At 47.8% G+C, this 20497-nt stretch overlaps 1 protein-coding gene across 2 annotated transcripts in view; it reads left to right on the top strand.

Annotated features, from left to right (window-relative positions):
- Positions 1-20497, top strand: part of herc2 (HECT and RLD domain containing E3 ubiquitin protein ligase 2) — a 38450-nt gene that overhangs the window by 11243 nt on the left and 6710 nt on the right. The window contains exons 20-79 of one of the 2 annotated variants that reach the window (XM_070960919.1): positions 105-283; positions 376-560; positions 675-830; positions 930-1115; positions 1248-1424; positions 1555-1658; positions 1743-1893; positions 1988-2202; positions 2290-2422; positions 2643-2770; positions 2904-3099; positions 3192-3325; positions 3521-3694; positions 3794-3930; positions 4097-4248; positions 4343-4534; positions 4641-4828; positions 4946-5138; positions 5224-5406; positions 5504-5688; positions 5863-6010; positions 6093-6289; positions 6405-6635; positions 6738-6876; positions 7082-7228; positions 7544-7686; positions 7807-8074; positions 8205-8347; positions 8459-8557; positions 8644-8812; positions 8914-9039; positions 9146-9254; positions 9340-9479; positions 9571-9761; positions 9872-9977; positions 10169-10260; positions 10350-10525; positions 10943-11054; positions 11337-11418; positions 11495-11729; positions 11923-12100; positions 12249-12330; positions 12484-12655; positions 12742-12886; positions 13304-13529; positions 13859-14030; positions 14711-14897; positions 15742-15885; positions 15978-16169; positions 16269-16422; positions 16531-16638; positions 16724-16855; positions 16994-17152; positions 17246-17364; positions 18087-18212; positions 18332-18487; positions 18598-18912; positions 19063-19277; positions 19418-19595; positions 19818-19979. In XM_070960919.1, coding sequence (XP_070817020.1) covers positions 105-283; positions 376-560; positions 675-830; positions 930-1115; positions 1248-1424; positions 1555-1658; positions 1743-1893; positions 1988-2202; positions 2290-2422; positions 2643-2770; positions 2904-3099; positions 3192-3325; positions 3521-3694; positions 3794-3930; positions 4097-4248; positions 4343-4534; positions 4641-4828; positions 4946-5138; positions 5224-5406; positions 5504-5688; positions 5863-6010; positions 6093-6289; positions 6405-6635; positions 6738-6876; positions 7082-7228; positions 7544-7686; positions 7807-8074; positions 8205-8347; positions 8459-8557; positions 8644-8812; positions 8914-9039; positions 9146-9254; positions 9340-9479; positions 9571-9761; positions 9872-9977; positions 10169-10260; positions 10350-10525; positions 10943-11054; positions 11337-11418; positions 11495-11729; positions 11923-12100; positions 12249-12330; positions 12484-12655; positions 12742-12886; positions 13304-13529; positions 13859-14030; positions 14711-14897; positions 15742-15885; positions 15978-16169; positions 16269-16422; positions 16531-16638; positions 16724-16855; positions 16994-17152; positions 17246-17364; positions 18087-18212; positions 18332-18487; positions 18598-18912; positions 19063-19277; positions 19418-19595; positions 19818-19979 — 9723 coding nt within the window. Of the gene's footprint in view, positions 1-104; positions 284-375; positions 561-674; positions 831-929; positions 1116-1247; positions 1425-1554; positions 1659-1742; positions 1894-1987; positions 2203-2289; positions 2423-2642; positions 2771-2903; positions 3100-3191; positions 3326-3517; positions 3695-3793; positions 3931-4096; positions 4249-4342; positions 4535-4640; positions 4829-4945; positions 5139-5223; positions 5407-5503; positions 5689-5862; positions 6011-6092; positions 6290-6404; positions 6636-6737; positions 6877-7081; positions 7229-7543; positions 7687-7806; positions 8075-8204; positions 8348-8458; positions 8558-8643; positions 8813-8913; positions 9040-9145; positions 9255-9339; positions 9480-9570; positions 9762-9871; positions 9978-10168; positions 10261-10349; positions 10526-10942; positions 11055-11336; positions 11419-11494; positions 11730-11922; positions 12101-12248; positions 12331-12483; positions 12656-12741; positions 12887-13303; positions 13530-13858; positions 14031-14710; positions 14898-15741; positions 15886-15977; positions 16170-16268; positions 16423-16530; positions 16639-16723; positions 16856-16993; positions 17153-17245; positions 17365-18086; positions 18213-18331; positions 18488-18597; positions 18913-19062; positions 19278-19417; positions 19596-19817; positions 19980-20497 lie in introns of both variants that reach the window. The other variant, XM_070960918.1, reaches the window with a different exon arrangement.

The raw sequence follows: 20497 nt of genomic DNA, 5'->3' as shown, positions 1-20497 counted from the left end.
CTTTAAAAGTCAAAATATCCTGCACCCGAAATAATGCAGGAAATGACGAAATGCACCTCTCACTGGACACAGCAATCATACTTTGCAATTTCTTTTTATGGCAGGACATTGAAGCCAAGAAGGAGGCTCAGAAAGAGAAGGAGATTGACGAGCAGGAGGCCAATGCTTCCACCATGCACCGCTGTCGCACCGTTCTGGACAAAGACCTCATCAACACAGGCATCTATGAGTCCGCAGGGAAGCAAAGCCTGCCTCTGGTGCAGCTTGTACAGCAGCTGTTGAGGTACCTGCTCTTCGCTTCAATCACGCTACACCTACGCAGCGTAATCCCATGCTGTCTGCCAGCACAATTACTTATTTATTTGATTTCACCAGGAACATCGCCTCCCAGACCATTGCGAGGCTGAAGGATGTTGCTCGCCGTATTTCCAACTATTTGGAGGCGGAGCATGTCAGCAAGGAACGCTCTGCATCTCTGGACCTGCTGCTGCGCTTCCAGCGGCTGCTGGTTAGCAAGCTCTACCTGGGTGTGAACGGCACAGAGCATGTCAATGGATACAGTAAGTCGTGCATTTCACACCAAGTGTTTGTTTCTAGTCATCCAGATAAGAGTAACTGCTTTACAAGTTTGAAAAACAGATGGGTAGCATTTGACCTGTCTGTTGCTCTTGCAGATCCTGAGCTTCTGGGTGTTGGTTCCCTGTTAAAAAAGTACATCGCCCTGCTGTGTACTCACATTGGAGACATCCTCCCAGTGGCAACGAGTATTGCCTCTACTGGCCGCCGTCACTTTGCTGAAGTCTCTCGTGTTATTGAAGGAGATCTAACTGGTAATCCCTCCCTCGCTGTGCTGACTGTTGCATGGATTATATGCATACCTTTCAGGAACTGAGGAAATTACGGATGCCTTGCTGTTTCTTCTTCCATAGGAGTGCTGCTGCCTGAGTTAGTGGTGTCCATCGTCCTCCTCCTCACCATTGATGCAGGTCTAATGCAGGAGACTGGCTCTATCCCTCTCCTTGCTGGACTCCTGGAGCACCTCGACCGCTTCAACCACCTGGCCCCAGGAAATGAGAGGGACGATAATGAGGATCTGGCCTGGCCAGGCATTATGGGTATAACACCAATTGTGTCTTACACTGTTCCTGATGTGAAATTATTTAAATCTTAATTCTTTATGTGAAGATTAGAAGCTGTTCACTGTATTATGGTTTAGAACGTAAATAGCCCCCTTTGTGCTCCGGCAGGATCCTTCTTCACAGGGCAAAGTTCGAAGAACAATGAGGAGGTTTCCCTCATTCGCAAGGCCGACCTGGAGAACCACAACAAAGATGGAGGTTTCTGGACGGTCATTGACGGAAAGGTCTATGACATCAAGGACTTCCAGGCTCAGTCCCAGTCGCTAACAGGAAACAGTGTCCTGGGTAAGGTTGAAAAACCTGTTTGCAATCAGATGTAACGTAATAAATTTCAGAGTTCTTTATTTACTTCAGAAGGTAGAGATTACTGACTAATGCTCAATCTCATTGCACTTTTGTTTCTGTCATTTTGCAGCCCAGTTTGCAGGAGAGGACCCTGTGGTTGCTTTGGAAGCTGCTCTGCAGTTTGAGGACACCAGAGAGTCAATGCAGGCCTTCTGTGTCGGCCAGTACATGGAGGTACCAACTGTCCCAATACACACCTCATACATCGATGTCATTCTCCATGATTGGTTACAGTCTTTGATATTTTATCATCTGCAGCCTAACCAGGAGACAGTCACCACTCCAGACCTCAGCAGCCTCTCCTCCCCGCTGATTGACACAGAGAGGAACCTGGGGCTGCTGCTGGGTCTCCACGCCTCCTACCTGGCCAAGAGCACCCCCCTGTCCCCCATGGAGATCGAATGTGCCAGTGAGCTCAATGATTTTTAAAACAACCAAATCAAGATGTGTCTTCTCTGAACTCTGCATTTGAATTGGTTACATTTTTTTCTTTCTTTGCTCAGAATGGCTCCAGTCCTCCATATTCTCTGGGGGGCTGCAGACCAGTCAGATCCACTATAACTACAATGAGGAGAAAGATGAAGACCACTGCAGCTCTCTGGGTACAACCACTCCAGACAAGGCCAAACTCTACTCCCGAAGAATAACCCTCAGCGACCACGCACAGCCTTTCCTGCAGGCCATTGCTGACAACAACACTCAGGACCACACTGTGAAGGTACAGTACAGCGTAGCTGCACAGCATCCATTAAAACTGAAGTAAGCAGTCGTGCCTTCATGTTTTGCTGTTGGTGTCACATTACAGGACTTCCTATGCCAAATAGAGCGTTGCTGTAAGCAGTACCATCTTATTACACCCATCACCTTCCCCCCGGAACACCCTGTGGAGGAGGTCGGCCGCCTGCTGCTCTGCTGCCTGCTCAAACATCAGGACCTTGGTAACCTAGCAACTGGTCTCAGACAGACTGTTTGACGAGCTAATTTTGGCTCACTTTGCTACTGAAGTGGGCTTCTCGTTGTTACTGCTTATGTGCAGATGCATTTAAATCTTTCCTTTCTGCACTTCCACAATCCTCAGCACTTTGATAAGCAGCTCGTCACATCTGGCATGATTTGCACCTGTGCAGTGATTCAGAGTGAAATGTCTTTCTGTCACAGGTCACGTTGCTCTTTCACTCGTCAGTCAATGTGCCTTGGGTGTGGACCAAGGGAAACAGAGGTCCCTCCCTAAATCTGTGATTGACGTGTGCCGCATGGTCTACCAAGCAAAGTGTTCTTTAATTAAGGTATGATTACCGCTGGACTAATAGACCAAAACACAAGATAACTTCCCAAGTGGAGAATATCAGGTCATTTTGCAATACAAAGGAGAATCAAAGATAAACTAATGACGTGTTTGCTTTGTCCCACTCACTGTAGACCCATCAGGAACAAGGTCGCTCGTACAAGGAGGTGTGTGCTCCTGTGATCGAGCGTCTGCGCTTCCTGTTTAACGAGCTGCGTCCGGCTGTAAGCAACGACCTGTCTATAGTATCCAAACTGAAGCTGCTGAGCTCTCAGCCACGCTGGAGGAGGATCACCCAGAAACTCATCAGGGACCGCAGGAAAAAAAGAGGTGGGTTACTCAAAACCGACCACACTGTGATCGGGTTTTTATTTCCTTATCATATAACCCATTTCTTCATTTAAATGTATTCTGTCCTTTAGTGCCTAAGAAGTCAGAGTCTGCTGACATAGAAGAGCCAAAGCTGGAGAATGAAGGGACCAATGAAGAAGAAATTAATGTCCACATCAGCCCCACACCTGCTGACAGGAAATCACCTACGAGCAGGACATCCAAGGTAATTTAATGGGGCTTAATTATTGTAAAAATAAATAATGTCCCAATAGCCTTCGTGCTTGAGACAGTCTAACAATGTTTCTTACAGGTGGAAGGCTTAGTCTCAGTGTATATTTTGGTAATACTTCTAAAAACTAATACAGTAGCTGTGGTTGAGCAGTTTGACATTCCTGTCCTGTTTTGTACTTTACAGCAGGACAAGTGGCATCCGCTTCTGAACACTGTGGCCAATGTCCACAAGTACCGGTGGCTGAAACACAGTGTTCAGGGTGCTTTTTCTCAATCCAGCCTCATGGCCACCATAGTAGAGTTTGCACTGAAAGAGGAGCCCCTGGACGTGGAGAAGATGAGGAAGTGTCTTCTCAAACAGGTGACTGGAAACAAAAAATTGTCACTGACTTTGGCCATAGTGATAGAAAACACATGAAGGGTCATCATGATGTATGATGTACGTGTTAACTCATTGTAGCTGGAGAGGGCTGAGGTGAGACTCGAGGGCATTGACACCATGCTGAAGCTGGCCTCCAGAAGCTTCCTGCTGCCGTCTGTGCAGTATGCCATGTTCTGTGGCTGGCAGAGGGTCATACCAGAAGGGACCAACATCGGGTAAGTCCACAGTTTGGATCTATGGATCTATTGTTATCACAGTGAAATATGATTTGATCATCATGTGATTTTGTGTGAATGCTCAAGCAGAAACAATACTAATGATGTAATGATGGTATCTGTAATCAGGTGTTAGGCCTTCTAATCTTTCAACTGTCCTCTTCAGAGAGCCCCTGTCTGACTGCCTGAAGGACGTGGATCTGATCCCTCCTTTCAACCGCATGCTTTTGGAGGTGACCTTCGGCAAGTTGTATTCCTGGGCCATCCATAATGTTCGCAACATCCTGCTTGAGGCCAGCGCCCGCTTCAAAGAGCTCGGTGAGTGTCTTGGTCTGGTCTCATCTCAGAAAGTGGTACTGGTATAATATCATTTTTAGACCTGTTATACACACTGGCCTGTTCTTGTATGCAGGTGTGCAGCCTGTACCCTTGCAGACCATCACCAATGAGAACCCTGCAGGACCAAGTCTTGGCACCATTCCACAAGCCCGCTTCCTTCTGTCCATGATACACATGCTGTCTCTCAAACATGGCTCCAACAGCCTCAGTCTCTTGCTCAATTCTGGCATACTGGCCCTCACACAGAGCATACTGCGGCTCATAGGTGAGTGCTGTGCAGTCAAATACATGCAATCCAGAATAGCAGCAGACAGGCATCTGCACACATTTAGGGATGGAGGTGTTTGAGGTCTCCTCTGTTCTATTTCAAGGGCCCAGCACAGACAGCAGTGAGGAGGACTTGAGTTTATGTGCACTCGGAGGATCGGCCACAGTACTGGAGGAGTCGAGAAAGGAGGCTGCTCCTGCCCCACTACCCGCCTCTGGCCCTGAGTTGGCTGCCATGATGAAGATAGGCACCAGGGTTATGAGGGGAGTTGACTGGAAATGGGGAGATCAGGTAGCTGAATGCATTTTGCAGCCACTTAAGCAGCTCATGGGTCTCTGCTTTGTAATTACAAACCAAAGTAGGGAAGAAAAAGCCTGTTTAGTGTTTGACCCTGTGCTTGCTCTGCAGGATGGACCAGCACCAGGCCTCGGCCGGGTCATTGGGGAGCTGGGCGAGGATGGCTGGATCAGGGTCCAGTGGGATACAAGCAGCACCAACTCTTACAGGATGGGCAAAGAGGGCAAATATGACCTTAAACTGGCAGAGCCACCACCAGCTGCCCAGCCCCCGACTGAGGATTCAGACACAGAGGATGACACAGGTCAGCCTCGGTACAAATCACCATAGCTGCAAACAACACGTGAGATTCAAATAATGACGTTTGCAATGTCCTCTCACTGTTACAGAAGGTGAGCTAATGGAGAAGAGCAGCCACCCGACAGCTATGATGCTAACCAGCACAGTCAACCTGCTGAAGACACTGTCTCTATCAGCTGGCATCTATGCAGAGGTGTTGCAAACAGATGCTACACGGACCCTCTGTGGGCTACTGAGGATGCTTGTGGAGAGTGGAGCTAATGACAAGACAGGTAACTGACCCGCCATATTGACAAAGAGCAGTTTATGTTTGTGTGAGACAAGTTGTTGGACGAGTCTTATTCTAAGTGGACCCATCTTTGTTGTCAGGCTGCCACTCCCAAAGGCTGGTCTCTCGGGAGCAGCACAGGAGCTGGTGCACGCTGGGCTTCATACGCAGCATCGCTCTCATGCCTCAGATGTGCACCACACTCAGCTCCTCGGCGTGGATTGGCCTGCTCATCCGAATTGTTGAGGGACACCAGTCCTTCAATGCCATCACTCTGCAGAGACAGGTGGGATGATTAACATGGTCATGTCAGATGTGCTGCTCGTGCTGTTGTTGATGCATTTTTTCTGAATGCTTTTAGACAAGTTTTGTTATCGAGGTTCTCTAGGAAAATATAATCAGGAAGAACCTCAGAGCAGTGGACTTGAAACTAACACTTGTGCACCGTGTGTGTTTCCAGATTCTGGCACTGCGTCTCCTGCAGGCAGTCTTGCCATCATGGGACAAGACGGAGCGGTCTCAGGACATGAAGTTCCTGGTGGAGAAGTTGTTCAACTTCTTGGGAAGCCTGCTCAGCACCTGCTCCTCAGACCTGCCACTTCTCAGAGGTATGTCGATGAATCGTGCTCAGGCTTTTGCTGGAAATCTTTGTTTTCTTAAAAGGTTTAAATGTCTACTTCCTGCACACAGAGGGCTCCCTGAGAAGGAGGAAGTCCCGTCCTCAGGCGTCCCTTACAGCCACTCACAGCAGCACTCTGGCTGAGGAGATCGTTTCTGTCCTGCGCACTCTGCACTCTCTCGGCCAGTGGAACAGCATGATAAATGATTACATCAACACTCAGCTGAGTTCCATTGGAGATGTTATGGCAGGCTGCCAGTCTGAAGCGGTAAGAATTATTGCAGTATTATGGATTCAGTTATTAGTTAAAATGTTAACTCACAGCAGTGCTGTCATTCAGGCTTCATCGATCAAATCTGTTAAATGTCCCCTCTCTGCCTCAGTGTTTCCTGGAGGAGTATTTTCCTGATTCAGAGGGTCCTCGAGTGGGCAGTCTGATGGCAGTGTTGGCTGTCATTGGAGGAATCGATGGGCGCCTCAGGCTGGGAGGCCAAGTTATTCATGAGGAGTACGGAGAGGGAACAGTCACTCGCATTACCCCAAAAGGACGCATCACCGTCCAGTTTCACGAGATGAGGACCTGCAGGGTTTGCTTGCTCAGCCACCTCAAACCGGTATGGAAGCATTTAGATCATGTTTGCTCAACTTTTACTTAAAGCAAGTTCAGCAGACAATAAAATAGTGATTTTCTGTCTCTCATTTCTGTCATTTTTCAGCTGCCTGGAGTTACCTTCAGTGTGCAGAACCTGCCTTTCACTGAGTCCATGCTGGCAGTCTGGGCCCAGCTGGTCAGCCTGGCCGGAAGCAAACTGGAGAAACAACGCATGAAGAAGTCCCTGAGCAGAGGACTTACAGGTGCTGAGAGACGCTGACTGCATTTAGGCAAAGTGCCCTGCAGGATGCATGACTTCATTCTTAGGATAAATGATACCTTGTCTGATTTCGTCTTTTACAAGTAATGACATGCCCAAAGGTTTTATTCTGTGGGCGATGCTTCGATTCAGTGTTCAGAGCCTCAGGTCTAGTCCAGTGGATTTAATCAAAGCTATTGTGTTTCCAGCTGACCAGGTTGACATCCATTTGCTGCGGTGCCAGCAGCTGAGGCTCTACATTTTAAAAGCAGCGCGGGCCCTGCTCTCTCATCAGGACAAACTCAGGCAGATCCTCTCCCAGCCGGCAGTTGTCGACATAGGACCCAACCCCAGTGGTAAGACCTCATCCTGCGAAGGGTTGAATTTGACCTGCTGTTTTGGGGCACCATTGCGGCTCCATCTGGGTGGACTGGGTGGGCATTTTGTTTATGAAGAGCTTCGTTTGCACAATTAGTGCAAATCCTTTTGATGCAGCACAGCGGTTACTGCGTGTGGGAGGATGCCAGTCAGCTTACCTTGCACTCTTGTGCATAATATGTGGGTGGATGTTTAAGTTTTCTGAGCAGAAATTTGAAGCACCAGGTAGCTGTTATTTATCTCTTCTGTTTGGGCTTCTTCACGATGCCTGCTTTTTGTGTTTTTGTTTGCAGAAGATCCCGTGGTGTCATCTCCTGATGTGGGAGACTTGTCCCCTGAGGGCCCCTTGCCTCCATTGATCCTCCTGCAGCAGCTGCTGTCTGCTGCCACTCAGCCCTCCCCAATCAAAGCCATTTTTGACAGGCAGGAGATGGAGGTGAGTCCGTAAGCCTCTCTTTGGTAACCCAGCGTTAGGTGTCAGAGTTAAAATTGCACACATCAGAGCTGGTGTGTTTGGTTTGACCTCAGCGTTATCTGTGCATGGTTGTATACGTAGGCTGCAGCTCTGGCTGTGTGTCAGTACCTGGCTGTGGAATCTGCCCACCCGTCCTCTCCACTGTTTGAGGAGAGCAGCTCCAGTGAGGCCACCACGCCTGTCACCGTACAACATGTCCGACCTCCCAAGCAGAAGAAACAGAAGACCTCCCCTGTCCCTCCTTTACCCATAGTCCTCCAGCTAATGGAGATGGGGTTCCCACGGAAAAACATCGAGTTTGCCTTGAAGTCGCTGTCTGGAACTACAGGCAGTGCTTCTGGTGTCCCAGGTATCATTTCATATGACACAAACCTGAATTTGTCACTTTGCTTGTGCTGCCATTCCTGCTGCAATCTGTCTGCTGTATTTGATATAATACTGAGATCTGCTTCTGGAGAGTAATTGAGCATATACATCAGGTGTTGAGGCTCTGGTGGGCTGGCTGCTCGACCATCCAGACATTCACGTCACCGAGCTGTCAGATGCAGACACTGTGTCGGATGAATACTCTGATGAGGAGGTCCTGGAGGAGCTGGAGGAGGCTGAGCCGACATTCTCTGTGGTACATTAACTTCTTTTATTTCTGCTATAAACCGACTCAATAATAGACTGAGTCACCTGCCACTCGGCCTGTCCTTATGACATGACTGATAATAGCTTTGTGTGACATTAGCCTCCAGGTGCAGTGGTGACTGAAAGCCAGACGTTTAAGAAGAGATCAGATTTCCAAAGCAACGATGATTATGCTGTGTATGTGAGAGAGAACATTCAGGTGAGAGCAGCGGCCTTTTCAAGAGTTTCTAAAACTGCCTTGAGGAAATGTGACAGACGTCTGATGGATCAGTGGCTTCTCCGCAGGTGGGGATGATGGTAAAGTGCTGCAGAACGTATGAGGAAGTGTATGATGGCGATGTTGGGAAAGTGATCAAGCTGGACAGAGATGGACTTCATGACTTAAATGTGCAGTGTGACTGGCAGCAGAAAGGAGGAACGTACTGGGTCCGATACATCCACATCGAGCTACTCGGTAAACTTTGAGCTTTAATGTGACCTGATGCTTGAAATGAGAAAACCTTGACAGCATGTTTTCTCTTCATTCTTTGACATGTTTTTGGTCATTATTTGTAGGATTCCCACCACAAAGTTCTCCTTCCCATATAAAGATTGGGGACAAAGTGAGGGTGAAGCCCACAGTCACCACGCCAAAGTACAAATGGGGCTCCGTCACTCACAGGAGTGTTGGGGTTGTGAAAGGTAAATCATCCTCTGCAGCCTCTTCTCCAATTTTGATCCTGTTTATAACCTGAACGCCTCCTTAGATGAGTTTCCTGCACTAATGGAGCCAAATGGTTTGTTTCAGCTTTCAGTGCCAATGGAAAAGATGTGATCGTAGACTTCCCTCAGCAGTCCCACTGGACTGGCTTGTTGTCTGAAATGGAACTGGTGCCCAGTGTTCACCCTGGAGTGAGGTATTGATATGTTTGAGGTTTCTGTCAGCCCAATTAACTTCGTATCTCAACATGATGTTGAAATAGCAACTGGTTTCGTCTGCAGGTGTGACGGCTGCCAGATGTTCCCTATAAACGGCGCCAGGTTCAAATGCAGGAACTGTGACGACTTCGACTTCTGTGAGAACTGCTTCAAGACCCGCAAACACAACACCAGGCATTCCTTTGGCAGAATCAATGAGCCTGGTACGTCACACATTCATCAAGATCGTATCCGCGGCGTTTCCGTTTGCCTGCACGTGTGTAAAAACCTGTTGTTCATCTTCCCTGCGATTAGGCCAGTCTCCGGCATTCTGTGGCCGCTCAGGAAAACAGCTCAAGAAGCATCACAGCAGCCAGCGAGGGATGCTGATTGACGACTGGTCTCGTGCTGTCAAGAGCCTCAATGTGTCATCCTCCGTTAACCAGGCGTCACGGCTCATTGACTGCAGTGATCAGTGTTGGCAGTCCTCGGGCTCGCAGGGAAAGGCAGGAGATTGAATTGCATATTCTAATAAGCAGGACGACAGCCTGTTTGGTTTAGTTTTATTAAAGTGTCATGCATTACCTGACGGGTTCTGTCATTCCTCCCTCTGCAGCACTGGATTCGTCTTGAGCTCTTCCCTGACGTACTTGTGCACAGGCTGAAGATGATAGTGGACCCAGCGGACAGCAGCTACATGCCCTCACTAGTGGTGGTGTCAGGTGGGTTGTATTTATGTTCACAACATGAATATTTTCCCCTAAGTTTGAATAGAGGCTGTGTTTTGCTGCCATTAGACAATTGTATTCTGCATTTCTAATCTACTGTTTGGTCTTCAAATTGGGGTGTTCTTGAGTTTTCATATTTTTAATTGTCTTTTATCATCATGAGTAATGCTTGTCATGATGCACAGGTGGAAGCTCTTTGAACAACTTGATTGAGCTGAAGACAATCAACATCAATCCCACAGACACCACTGTCCTCCTCCTCAGTGACTGTACTGAGGTTGGTTAGCTGAAGACATCAACTTCTGATCATTATTTTTTGCTTTAAAGAACAGCCCTGTATTAACTTGAATGATGTCTTTGCTCCAGTATCACAGATATATCGAGATTGCTATCAAGCAGTGCCGCAGCTCCGGTATTGACTGCAAGATTCATGGGCTTGCTATCGTTGGGCGCATCAGAGCAGAGGATGAAGACCTGGCCACAGTCCCTTTCCTGGCGTCGGACAATGAAGAAGAGGACGATGACAAAACTGCCACTGGGAGGTATGACCGGCCAAGGAATAAGAATTTCAGTGCCGCAGGAATATGTGCCATGTGGCTGTGGATGTTTTCCAGTGAACATGAATCTGGCTGGGAGTTTCTTCTGATGCAGGCTAATCTGCAAAGCTTTAGTTTTTGGAGGTTGATAAGAAAACAAGAAAACTGAGAATGTAGAACTGAATAGATTAATATGTATACGCTCACAGGTGCATGGCTTCATGCAAACATGAAAGATCATCACGGTCGAGGACTGTTAGCTGAATTAAGTGTGTTTGTTCTGTTCCTTTTGTGCAAACTCACTAATTTTACTCCAACGCAGCTGTGTTGTTTTTTCATTTTCAATCAGTAAAGACAGGAACATTCAAATGAAGACAAAGTGGATTCATATCATTGTTCTCACGGTGTGTTCATGTCCTTCAGCCTTGCTCGGAAGAAGTCTTCAGGACTGGAGTCTGCAGCCACCATCAGGACCAAAGTGTTTGTCTGGGGGCTGAATGACAAGGACCAGCTGGGAGGACTCAAGGGCTCCAAGGTGCAGCTCAGAGTGTTTTTCATTAAATTAAACTTGGAGAGTAGCCTGTGGTTCACATGCCACAAAGGCGTAACACAGGTAGTTTGAGCTTTGCTTTCCACCCATGACCCCAGTATATCAGATCTACAGCACAGGCCCGTGCACCGTCTTTGAGCTTGATGTATGCTGAGCACATTTGAGGATGTGTTTTCATAACCTGCTGGTGGTCATAGAGGAGAGACAGCAGATGGGAGGAGACATGTCTGCTGCATTCTCTCATCAGCGTTGTTCGTGTCTTCACAGATCAAGGTGCCCTCCTTCTCTGAAACACTCTCTGCTCTCAATGTGGTTCAAGTGGCCGGTGGTTCCAAAAGCCTCTTCGCAGGTGGGAGACATATTTTTCTTTATGTTCTTATGTAAGATGCACATTTGCTGTATGTAATACTGTGTCCCTGCTGCAGTGACGGTCGAGGGGAAGATCTATGCGTGTGGAGAGGCCACTAATGGCAGGTTAGGCCTGGGCCTGTCCAGCGGGACCATCCCAATCCCCCGTCAGATCACGGCACTCAGCAACTACGTGGTGAAGAAGGTTGCTGTGCACTCCGGGGGGCGACACGCCATGGCCCTGACCGTGGATGGGAAGGTCTTCTCCTGGGGAGAGGGAGATGACGGCAAACTGGGCCACTTCAGCAGAATGTATGTTATTTTGCACAGACATCTTAATCAGATCTTACTGTACCTTTTCTAGAACTCAGGTATTTTTTAAAGATGAGATGCTTTTGTTAAGGCTCTTGTTTTTCATAGACTTGTTTCACTTAAAGTTATTACTGTTCTCAATAGAAGTTGTCCTGATGATGTGATTAAAGAGAAGTGTGACTTTCCATCGCAGGAACTGTGACAAGCCTCGGTTAATTGAGGCACTGAAGACAAAGCGCATCCGTGACATTGCCTGTGGCAGCTCTCACAGTGCAGCAATCACCTCCAGTGGGGAGCTGTACAGCTGGGGTTTGGGGGAATATGGACGCCTTGGACATGGGGACAACACCACTCAGCTGAGGCCTAAACTGGTGCGTCCATGTCTCCTACCTTTACTCCTGTACTTTACAGGGACATTGATGACTTTTCTGGGTTTTCTGGGTTATGATGTTTTGCTGCTATGAATCCATGAGTAGTATGAAATGTGTAATGCGCACTTGCTGTGTCTTTGTCATGAAGGTAAAAGTGCTTCTGGGACACCGTGTTATCCAGGTGGCTTGTGGGAGCAGGGATGCTCAAACTCTAGCCCTCACTGATGAAGGTATGTCTGTCAGTGTATTTAACAGCATCCTGTGGAGATCAGCCACATCATAACAGTGAAGACTCCACATAACACCTTTAACACTTGGTATAAGTTTTCTTTTGGCCTTGATAGATGTGTTTCAGTTTGTGGGTGATGTGCTTATTTTTGTAGGGCTGGTGTTCTCCTGGGGTGATGGGGACTTTGGGAAGCTGGGTCGTGGAGGCAGTGAGGGCTGCAACATCCCCCAGAACATAGAGAGGCTCAACGGGCAGGGGGTCTGCCAAATTGAATGTGGAGCGCAGTTCTCCTTGGCTCTCACAAAATCTGGAGTCGTGTGGACATGGTCAGATGGACCAAAGATTAAATCACGGCATGAGATCAGTCGTCATTTGTCCTTTCTAGTTGTTCATGGTTTGTGTTTCCAAACAGGGGCAAAGGCGATTATTTCCGATTGGGCCATGGCACCGACGTCCATGTGCGGAAACCCCAGATGGTGGAGGGACTGAGGGGCAAAAAGATAGTCCATGTTGCTGTTGGGGCTCTGCACTGCTTGGCTGTTACAGACACAGGACAGGTCTGTACCGGAGGATTATAAACCAAAGCACATAGTTCAGGCACTCTGCTCATTTACTGCCATGGCACTGATCCAGAGGTGAATCTCCCCTCCCGTAGTTTATTTATCGACTCTCCCTCTACTTTTCCAGGCACCTCTGACCTTTGCTGTTACACAGCTTATTTCATCTTGTATAATATCTTCCCTCAGAACAAATTTAATAATGTTAGCACATCACTTCCAATGATGAGAGGCAGCTACTGGATATTTGACAGCTTGAAGAGCTTGTTAAGATTGAGTGCTTGGAGCGGTGCCTTTACGTTTTTCATGTGTGGCAGTATGGAAAGCTGTATTTAACAACAGCTCACAGAAACCTTGAAGGCTTTTTAGGCACTGACCAAAGTGAAATCCAGTCATGGTGTCGCGTTTCTCTGCCAGGTGTATGCGTGGGGTGACAACGACCACGGGCAGCAGGGCAACGGCACCACCACAGTTAACAGGAAGCCCACCCTGGTGCAGGGTCTTGAGGGACAGAAGATCACTCGAGTGGCCTGCGGCTCCTCCCACAGCGTGTCCTGGACCACCGTGGATGTGACCACACCCTCAGTTCACGAGCCGGTTCTTTTCCAGACGGCCAGGGACTCCCTCGGAGCATCCTATTTAGGTACTCATCCTTTCCCCTGCAGCCTTCAATCCAGCCCACCCCCAATGGTTAGATGTGAAGCAGCTCTTGGACCAGCTTTGAAGTTTCTCAAAGACTCACTCATGTATGTTTAGCAGAATGCAGATTGTCCACAAGGGGGAGCTCTCCTGTCATAATCAAACCAAGGCCGGTATTTATGAAACTGCCTGTCTAGACGGCTGTTGGAGTTCCTTTTCTTATGGAGAGGTCCAGTTTCTTACGGAACTGTAGGGCTGAATCTGCTAATAGTTGCTGGTTTAGCTTCACATCATTGACAGCATGCCTCATTGTTGTTGTGTTGTACACCGCAGGCGTCCAGTCAGACAGTGACTCATCAGCCGTGAACAACAAGATGAGCGGGCAGAGCAGCGTGAAGCCTAATCGACCCTCTCTGGCTAAGATCCTCCTCAGTCTGGATGGCAACTTGGCCAAACAGCAGGCTCTGTCTCACGTGCTGTCAGCCCTCCAAATCATGTACGCCAGGTATGTTGTCCACGCGTCCTCTCCTGGTGGGTCATGTACAGTAAGTGCAACACAACCAGTTAAGTCTGGACAAGGACCTCTGTCCCATGACACCCCCCCTGTCCTTTGCTCCGTATTTCATGTTGCGCTACCCTCTCAGACTGCAAATAAAAAGCAGAAATCACATGTAATGTACTCACAAAGATATCTGAAAACAGGGGCAACAAAATGTTTGGGAAACACAAACAAAGCATGGAATAGGTGTGCTTATGAAATAGACAACAAAGAGAGACTGCGTTCTAATAATTTCAGGACGTTTATGAAAAAAAGTGCAGTTTAAGTTTTGACGGTTGGACTGTCAGTTGGCCAAGAACACAGGATTAAGAAATTTGTAATGAAGCTGGATGCCACATGTATCTCAGCGTTGACTGAGATCAGTAAAATCTTTAAACTGTCCACATCTCGACCAAGACAACCATGCAAAGGTTCAGGGCAGGACTACCATCATGTTTATCATCCGTTAAAATCCCAAATGCTGCATTTACAAACTAGAGGTGAGTGACGCCCTGCTGAGGCCTGAAGTCTGAACAGGACGAGCTAAAAGCGCGTACGACCTCTAAATAATTAAATCTGCTGACTGGCACTGGTAATCATCATTAGTCGGTATTACTGTTGACAGGATGTGCTGTGTGTTCCCCCAGGGATGCAGTGGTCGGTGCTCTGATGCCAGCCAGCATGATTCTGCCAGCAGAGTGTCCTTCCAGCTCACCTGTTCCCCCATCAGACTCCTCTTCCTCATCCAGCGTGAGTGACGAAGAGGGTCCTCCCGTCCTGCCTGAAGCTGAGGAACGAGTCAGTCCCAATCCCTGGCAAGACAAGAAGGGAGAGGTGAGGAACACACACCAGCCGTGTCTGTGAAACGCTTCGTAGTTAATAACTGTCAGTGTGGGTGTTCCCATGCTGTTAGGCTTTTTTTGTCATAAAAGCGCTGCCTCAACTGCATTTTGTGCTGATTTACAGTGAAACAGTAACCATGAGCATTTGTTCCCATATTGACCAGGTGTATAGATGCAACCATCAGCAAACTATATGTGGGTCCAACTTGGAAAAATCAGACTCACAGGGTTTTGATCATAATTGTAACTCTTAACGAAGTTTTCTTCCACAACTTTCTCCACTTTTCATTCTGGGTCAGGAAGTTAAAATCCTTTAAGTTTCAGTCCTGGTTGATTTGGTGTCACCAGTAGTTACTGATGGAAGCGGCAATTGTAATTTAACATACTAACACTGAAAAAAATGCCAGAAATGACTGTTTTGTCTTGTATTTTTGATAAACGATTGTGGTCAGCGCTAACCGCGGTGAAAACCACTGTTTCACCATTTGAACACTTTAAATGTAAGCAGTGACAGCAGGATGATCCGTTCGCATTAAGCAGTAACTTAAAACAGCTGATATGGTGTGAAGAACGAACATTAAACCGTGAGACTCATAACGATGAGGAAGAATTCCCAGTGTGGAAAGACGGCATTGACATTTTTTTCATCTTTTTGCTGCTGCTTGTGTATTTTATTCTTTTCAATCCTAAAGACAACTTGAGGATGAATCGTCACAAAGACACTTTGTTGACATTGTCTAAAATCACATAATTTTATTTAAGATAAGAAATAAAAAGGTTTTTATGTATTCAATACTTACCATACCGTGTGTGTGTTTCTGTGTGTGTGTGAGTAGGTTCCCTCATCAGAAGAAGCCGTCACCCCGTCGTCAGCCATGACTCCCTCTGCCTCTGGTGCCTCCTCACGTCCTTTCATCCCCGTCACCGATGACCCCGGAGCGGCCAGCATCATAGCTGAAACCATGACCAAGACGAAAGAGGCGAGTCTGTCGAGCTGAGCACGTGTTCAGTGGAGCCGGTCACTCACGCAGCCGTATGTACCTAACTCAGCCTTCCTCTTCTTCATCTTCAGGACTCTGAGAGTCAGAGTAAAGTGGTTGGTCCAGAGCCTCAGTACCTCGACGAGTTCACGAGTCTGCTTGTGCCTGATGATACTCGTGTCATGGTGGACCTGCTCAAACTGGCAGTGTCTTGCCGCTCTGGGGAGAAGGGCAAGGAGGTGCTGTCGGCCGTGCTGTCCGGCATGGGCACAGCTTATCCACAGGTCATTTACTGCTTTCTGTTTTTGATTTGACAGCAGCTTTGTGATTTAAAGGACTTCAGCTGGTAACATTTGACTTCTTCTGGTCTCTGCGGCGTGCAGGTCGCTGACATGCTGCTGGAGCTTTGCGTCACCGAGCTGGAGGACGTTGCCACAGACTCGCAGAGTGGCCGTCTGTCCTCTCAGCCAGTTGTTGTGGAGAGCAGCCATCCGTACACTGATGACACCTCCACCAGCGGCACTGTGAAGATCCCAGGTAAGAGAGGAAAAGCAGAGATTCTGTAGTTCAGTGAGAGTTAGTTCAGTTTCCAGCCTTTATGACTTCCTCTTGGACGGAGACAACATCTCTCACTTCCTCTTGTAGGTGCCGAGGGCCTCAGGATAGAGTTCGACCGACAGTGTTCGACTGAGAGACGCCACGACCCGTTAACAATCATGGACGGAGCCAATCGGATCGTCTCTGTCAGATCAGGTGATGAGAGGACGACCGTATAACTGAGTGTGGAGTGTATGCCAATGAATCCAAAATGAATATGGCTGCATGCCGTGTGTTTCAGGCCGGGAGTGGTCTGACTGGTCCAGTGAGTTAAGGATCCCAGGAGACGAGCTCAAATGGAAATTCACCAGTGACGGCTCTGTCAACGGCTGGGGCTGGCGCTTCACTGTCTACCCCATCATGCCTGCTGCTGGTGAGCCACATCAAGCACATTAAACAAACCGCTGCAATCAGTAAAAACACCCTCTGAACAACAGCACAGACATAAACAGATATTTCCATTGCACATACAGACTGTCAGACACTGAGCCTTCTCCACGTCTTTCCTCAGGTCCCAAAGACTTGCTGTCAGATCGCTGCATCTTGTCCTGCCCCTCTATGGACTTGGTCACCTGTCTGCTGGACTTCAGGCTCAACTTCGCCTCCAACAGGAGCATTGTGCCTCGCCTGGCTGCCTCCCTCGCTGCTTGTGCTCAGCTTAGTGCACTTGGTACAGTATGAGAGTCCTGCTTCACCATGTGTGGTGCGCGTTTGTTCGAGATTAAATTTCCATTCACGCTGTATTTTATGTTGTTTGGTCCAGCTGCGGGACACAGGATGTGGGCCCTGCAGAGACTACGGAAGCTCCTGACCACAGAGTACGGTCAGTCCATCAACATCAACAGGCTGCTGGGTGACAGTGAAGGCGAGGCTCGCTCTATGGTGAGTACACGCCTTACCTCAAATATTTATTGACTTCATGTTTATGTATAATGATCATTTGTAGAATAATTACCACAGGGTGTGTGATAACTATTGTAGTAATACATTGCTGACTATCATACTGTTTGATTTCACATATTAATGTTGCTCATTTTACACCCAAGTGTGTCATTCAATCCAATTTTGATGCAACCTTGTTTTTTTATAATTAACTTCTCCGTGTTCATTTCGTATCTGGTCACATCTCATCGTGCAGCGTTTAGACTGTAATTCATTTAGTTGAGCTCTGGTACCTGAATGTGTTGTTGTAATACTTGTGTGTAGTTCACAGACATGCATGAAATAACGGATCAATGGCACCTCTCTGGTCATTGTATGAGCTGGTCTCTTCAGTTGTTATTGATGATGTATGATGTAATTTGTCACTGTTTATTTGTTTGATTGATTAGATTTTCTTCCCTTCAGTCGCATCTTTTCAAGTATTTGCTTTCTACTCCCACAGCTGTTTTCTTTCCTTCACCTCAGGCACCATCTACTGCAGGGCTGCACTTTTCTCTTATGCTTTGTGTAATTCTTTGAGAACTGAAACAATGATTAAAAGGAACAAAAGCCGGGATATTGAATGGAGAGCCAAGCCTCTATTTAGTAAAATGTAGCCTGTATTTTTAGAAGTGACTGATACATTCCATTGATTCATTGATTGATGGTCTATTTTCTTGCAGAGTTTCACAGGCAGCGCGCTGGCCGCTCTAGTGAAGGGGCTGCCAGAGGCTCTGCAGAGGCAGTATGAGTACGAGGACCCCATTGTGAGGGGAGGGAAGCAGCTGCTTCACAGTCCATTTTTCAAGGTGTGCTCACAGTTGTTTCCTTACCAACGCATTCGCACCAATGCTTGAGAGTGTGATGGATTTCTCCAGATCATTAGATGCAGTTGTCTCTCAGAGGCTAATTTTAACATTTTGTTTAGGTCTTGGTGGCTCTAGCCTGCGATCTTGAGCTTGATACCTTACCCTGCTGTGCCGAGACCCATAAGTGGGCCTGGTTCCGTAGATACTGCACGGCCTCCAGAGTCGCCGTGGCTCTCGACAAGAGGACATCTTTACCAAGACCCTTCCTGGATGAGGTGAGTGTGCCAGGCTGTGCTGTCTCTGCCAGCCTTCACTTTTCTTCATAACACTTTGTCATGAGTTTGTTCTTAATCCGTTTCCTCCAATTATTCCTGTCCCTTTGAAGGTCACAAAGAAAGTTCGCGAGCTTATGGCCGATCACGAGAGCATGAACGGCCTCCACGAGAGTCACGACTTGTTCAAGCGCGAGCACGACGAACAGCTCGTACAGTGGATGAACCGCCGACCGGATGACTGGACCCTCTCTGCCGGGGGGAGTGGCACCATCTACGGCTGGGGCCACAACCACAGAGGTCAGCTGGGGGGCATCGAGGGGGCAAAGGTCAAAGTGCCCACTCCCACCGAAGCCCTCGCCACACTCCGGCCTGTGCAGCTTATCGGTGGGGAGCAGACTCTGTTTGCTGTCACTGCTGATGGAAAGGTATTTAACAACCTGTGTAGGCTGCTCGCTGCTCCTTCTCTGGCTGTAGCACATTCTGGAAAGAGTATTGCTGAACAATGTCAATCGAAGTCGATGACTTCCAGGAAAATGTAATATTGCCAGACTAAAATATGTTGTCTTGATCCTCAGCTGTATGCGACAGGATATGGAGCTGGAGGCAGACTGGGTATTGGAGGCACGGAGTCCGTGTCCACTCCCACTTTACTGGAGTCCATCCAACACGTCTTCATCAGGAAAGTGGCTGTAAACTCTGGAGGGAAGCATTGCCTGGCGCTGTCCTCTGAGGGAGAAGTCTACTCGTGGGGAGAGGCTGAGGATGGAAAACTCGGCCATGGGAACAGAAGGTGGAGACAGAATCAAATCTGACACTTTTCACTCACAAGTTTCTGTTCATAACACACAGAATAATAATACAAATCATGTCGCTGCAAGAGTGAAGACAGTAAAGTGTATTTCTAGTAACTGTGACTCCTCCTGACTTCAGTCCCTGTGACCGTCCTCGTGTGATTGAGTCCCTGAGGGGAGTGGAGGTGGTTGACATCGCAGCAGGAGGGGCGCACAGCGCCTGCATCACTGCCAGTGGAGAACTCTTCACCTGGGGGAAAGGTCGCTATGGACGGCTGGGTCATGGAGACAGCGAGGACCAGCTCAAACCCAAGCTGGTCAGTGGTCATTTAGCTCAGCTTCTCACACGACTTAAAATACCGTGCTGTATACATGTAGTGCACTCAAGGTTTGTCAGTACATGGAAGAGGCTAAAAGAATAAGTATCAACCTGAAATGTTTGGACAGGAATCAAACCGTTTACTCTGCCTCACTCTGACAAGGTTTCTGACACAATCAGTGAGCTAAAGCTGATGTTGGTGTCTGTGTGGTTTATCCAGGTGGATGCACTACAGGGTCACAGGGTCATTGATGTCGCCTGCGGCAGCGGGGATGCCCAGACGCTGTGTCTAACAGACGATGACATGGTCTGGTCTTGGGGAGACGGGGACTACGGCAAATTGGGCCGGGGAGGCAGCGATGGCTGCAAAATCCCCATGAAGGTAAGACAGTTTACACAGCAGAGTGCACCGGAGGTCAGCAGCAGCAGCAGCATGTTACATTTCTCTTTAGCTATTTTTCACGAGAAGAGACCAGAGTAGGTTGAAAACGACAAGCTGAGCTTCACACGAGTTTTCTGCTTCCTGTAAGATCAGTAGCCACATTTATTAGGTGCAATGTACATTAGTTAAGCGCTGCTAGCTTAAAAACGTAAGCCTAGGCAGACAGAGGTCAAAGGAATAGCTTGAATAACTCACTTTCTTGCTTGAAGCTGATGAGAAAATCAATACCTTTCTTCAGCTAAACTTGAAGCTACAGCCAGGAAATGGTTAGCTTAGCTTAGCAGTTAGCATAAAGACTGGAAACTATGGGAAAAATTTAGCCTGGCTCTGTCCAAAGATAAGAAAGTCACCTACATGCACTGCTTATGCTCACTAATTAACATGTCATATTTCATCTGTTGAATACATAGAAAATTACATGATTAAGAATCTCACATGTAGCAGTGTGCAACTTCCTG

The sequence above is a fragment of the Chaetodon trifascialis genome, chromosome 4 (assembly GCF_039877785.1).
Source record: "Chaetodon trifascialis isolate fChaTrf1 chromosome 4, fChaTrf1.hap1, whole genome shotgun sequence".
Taxonomy (NCBI): Eukaryota; Metazoa; Chordata; class Actinopteri; order Chaetodontiformes; family Chaetodontidae; genus Chaetodon; species Chaetodon trifascialis.
The sequence above is the reverse complement of the archived record's forward strand: the minus strand, read 5'-3'. Positions and strand labels throughout refer to the sequence as shown.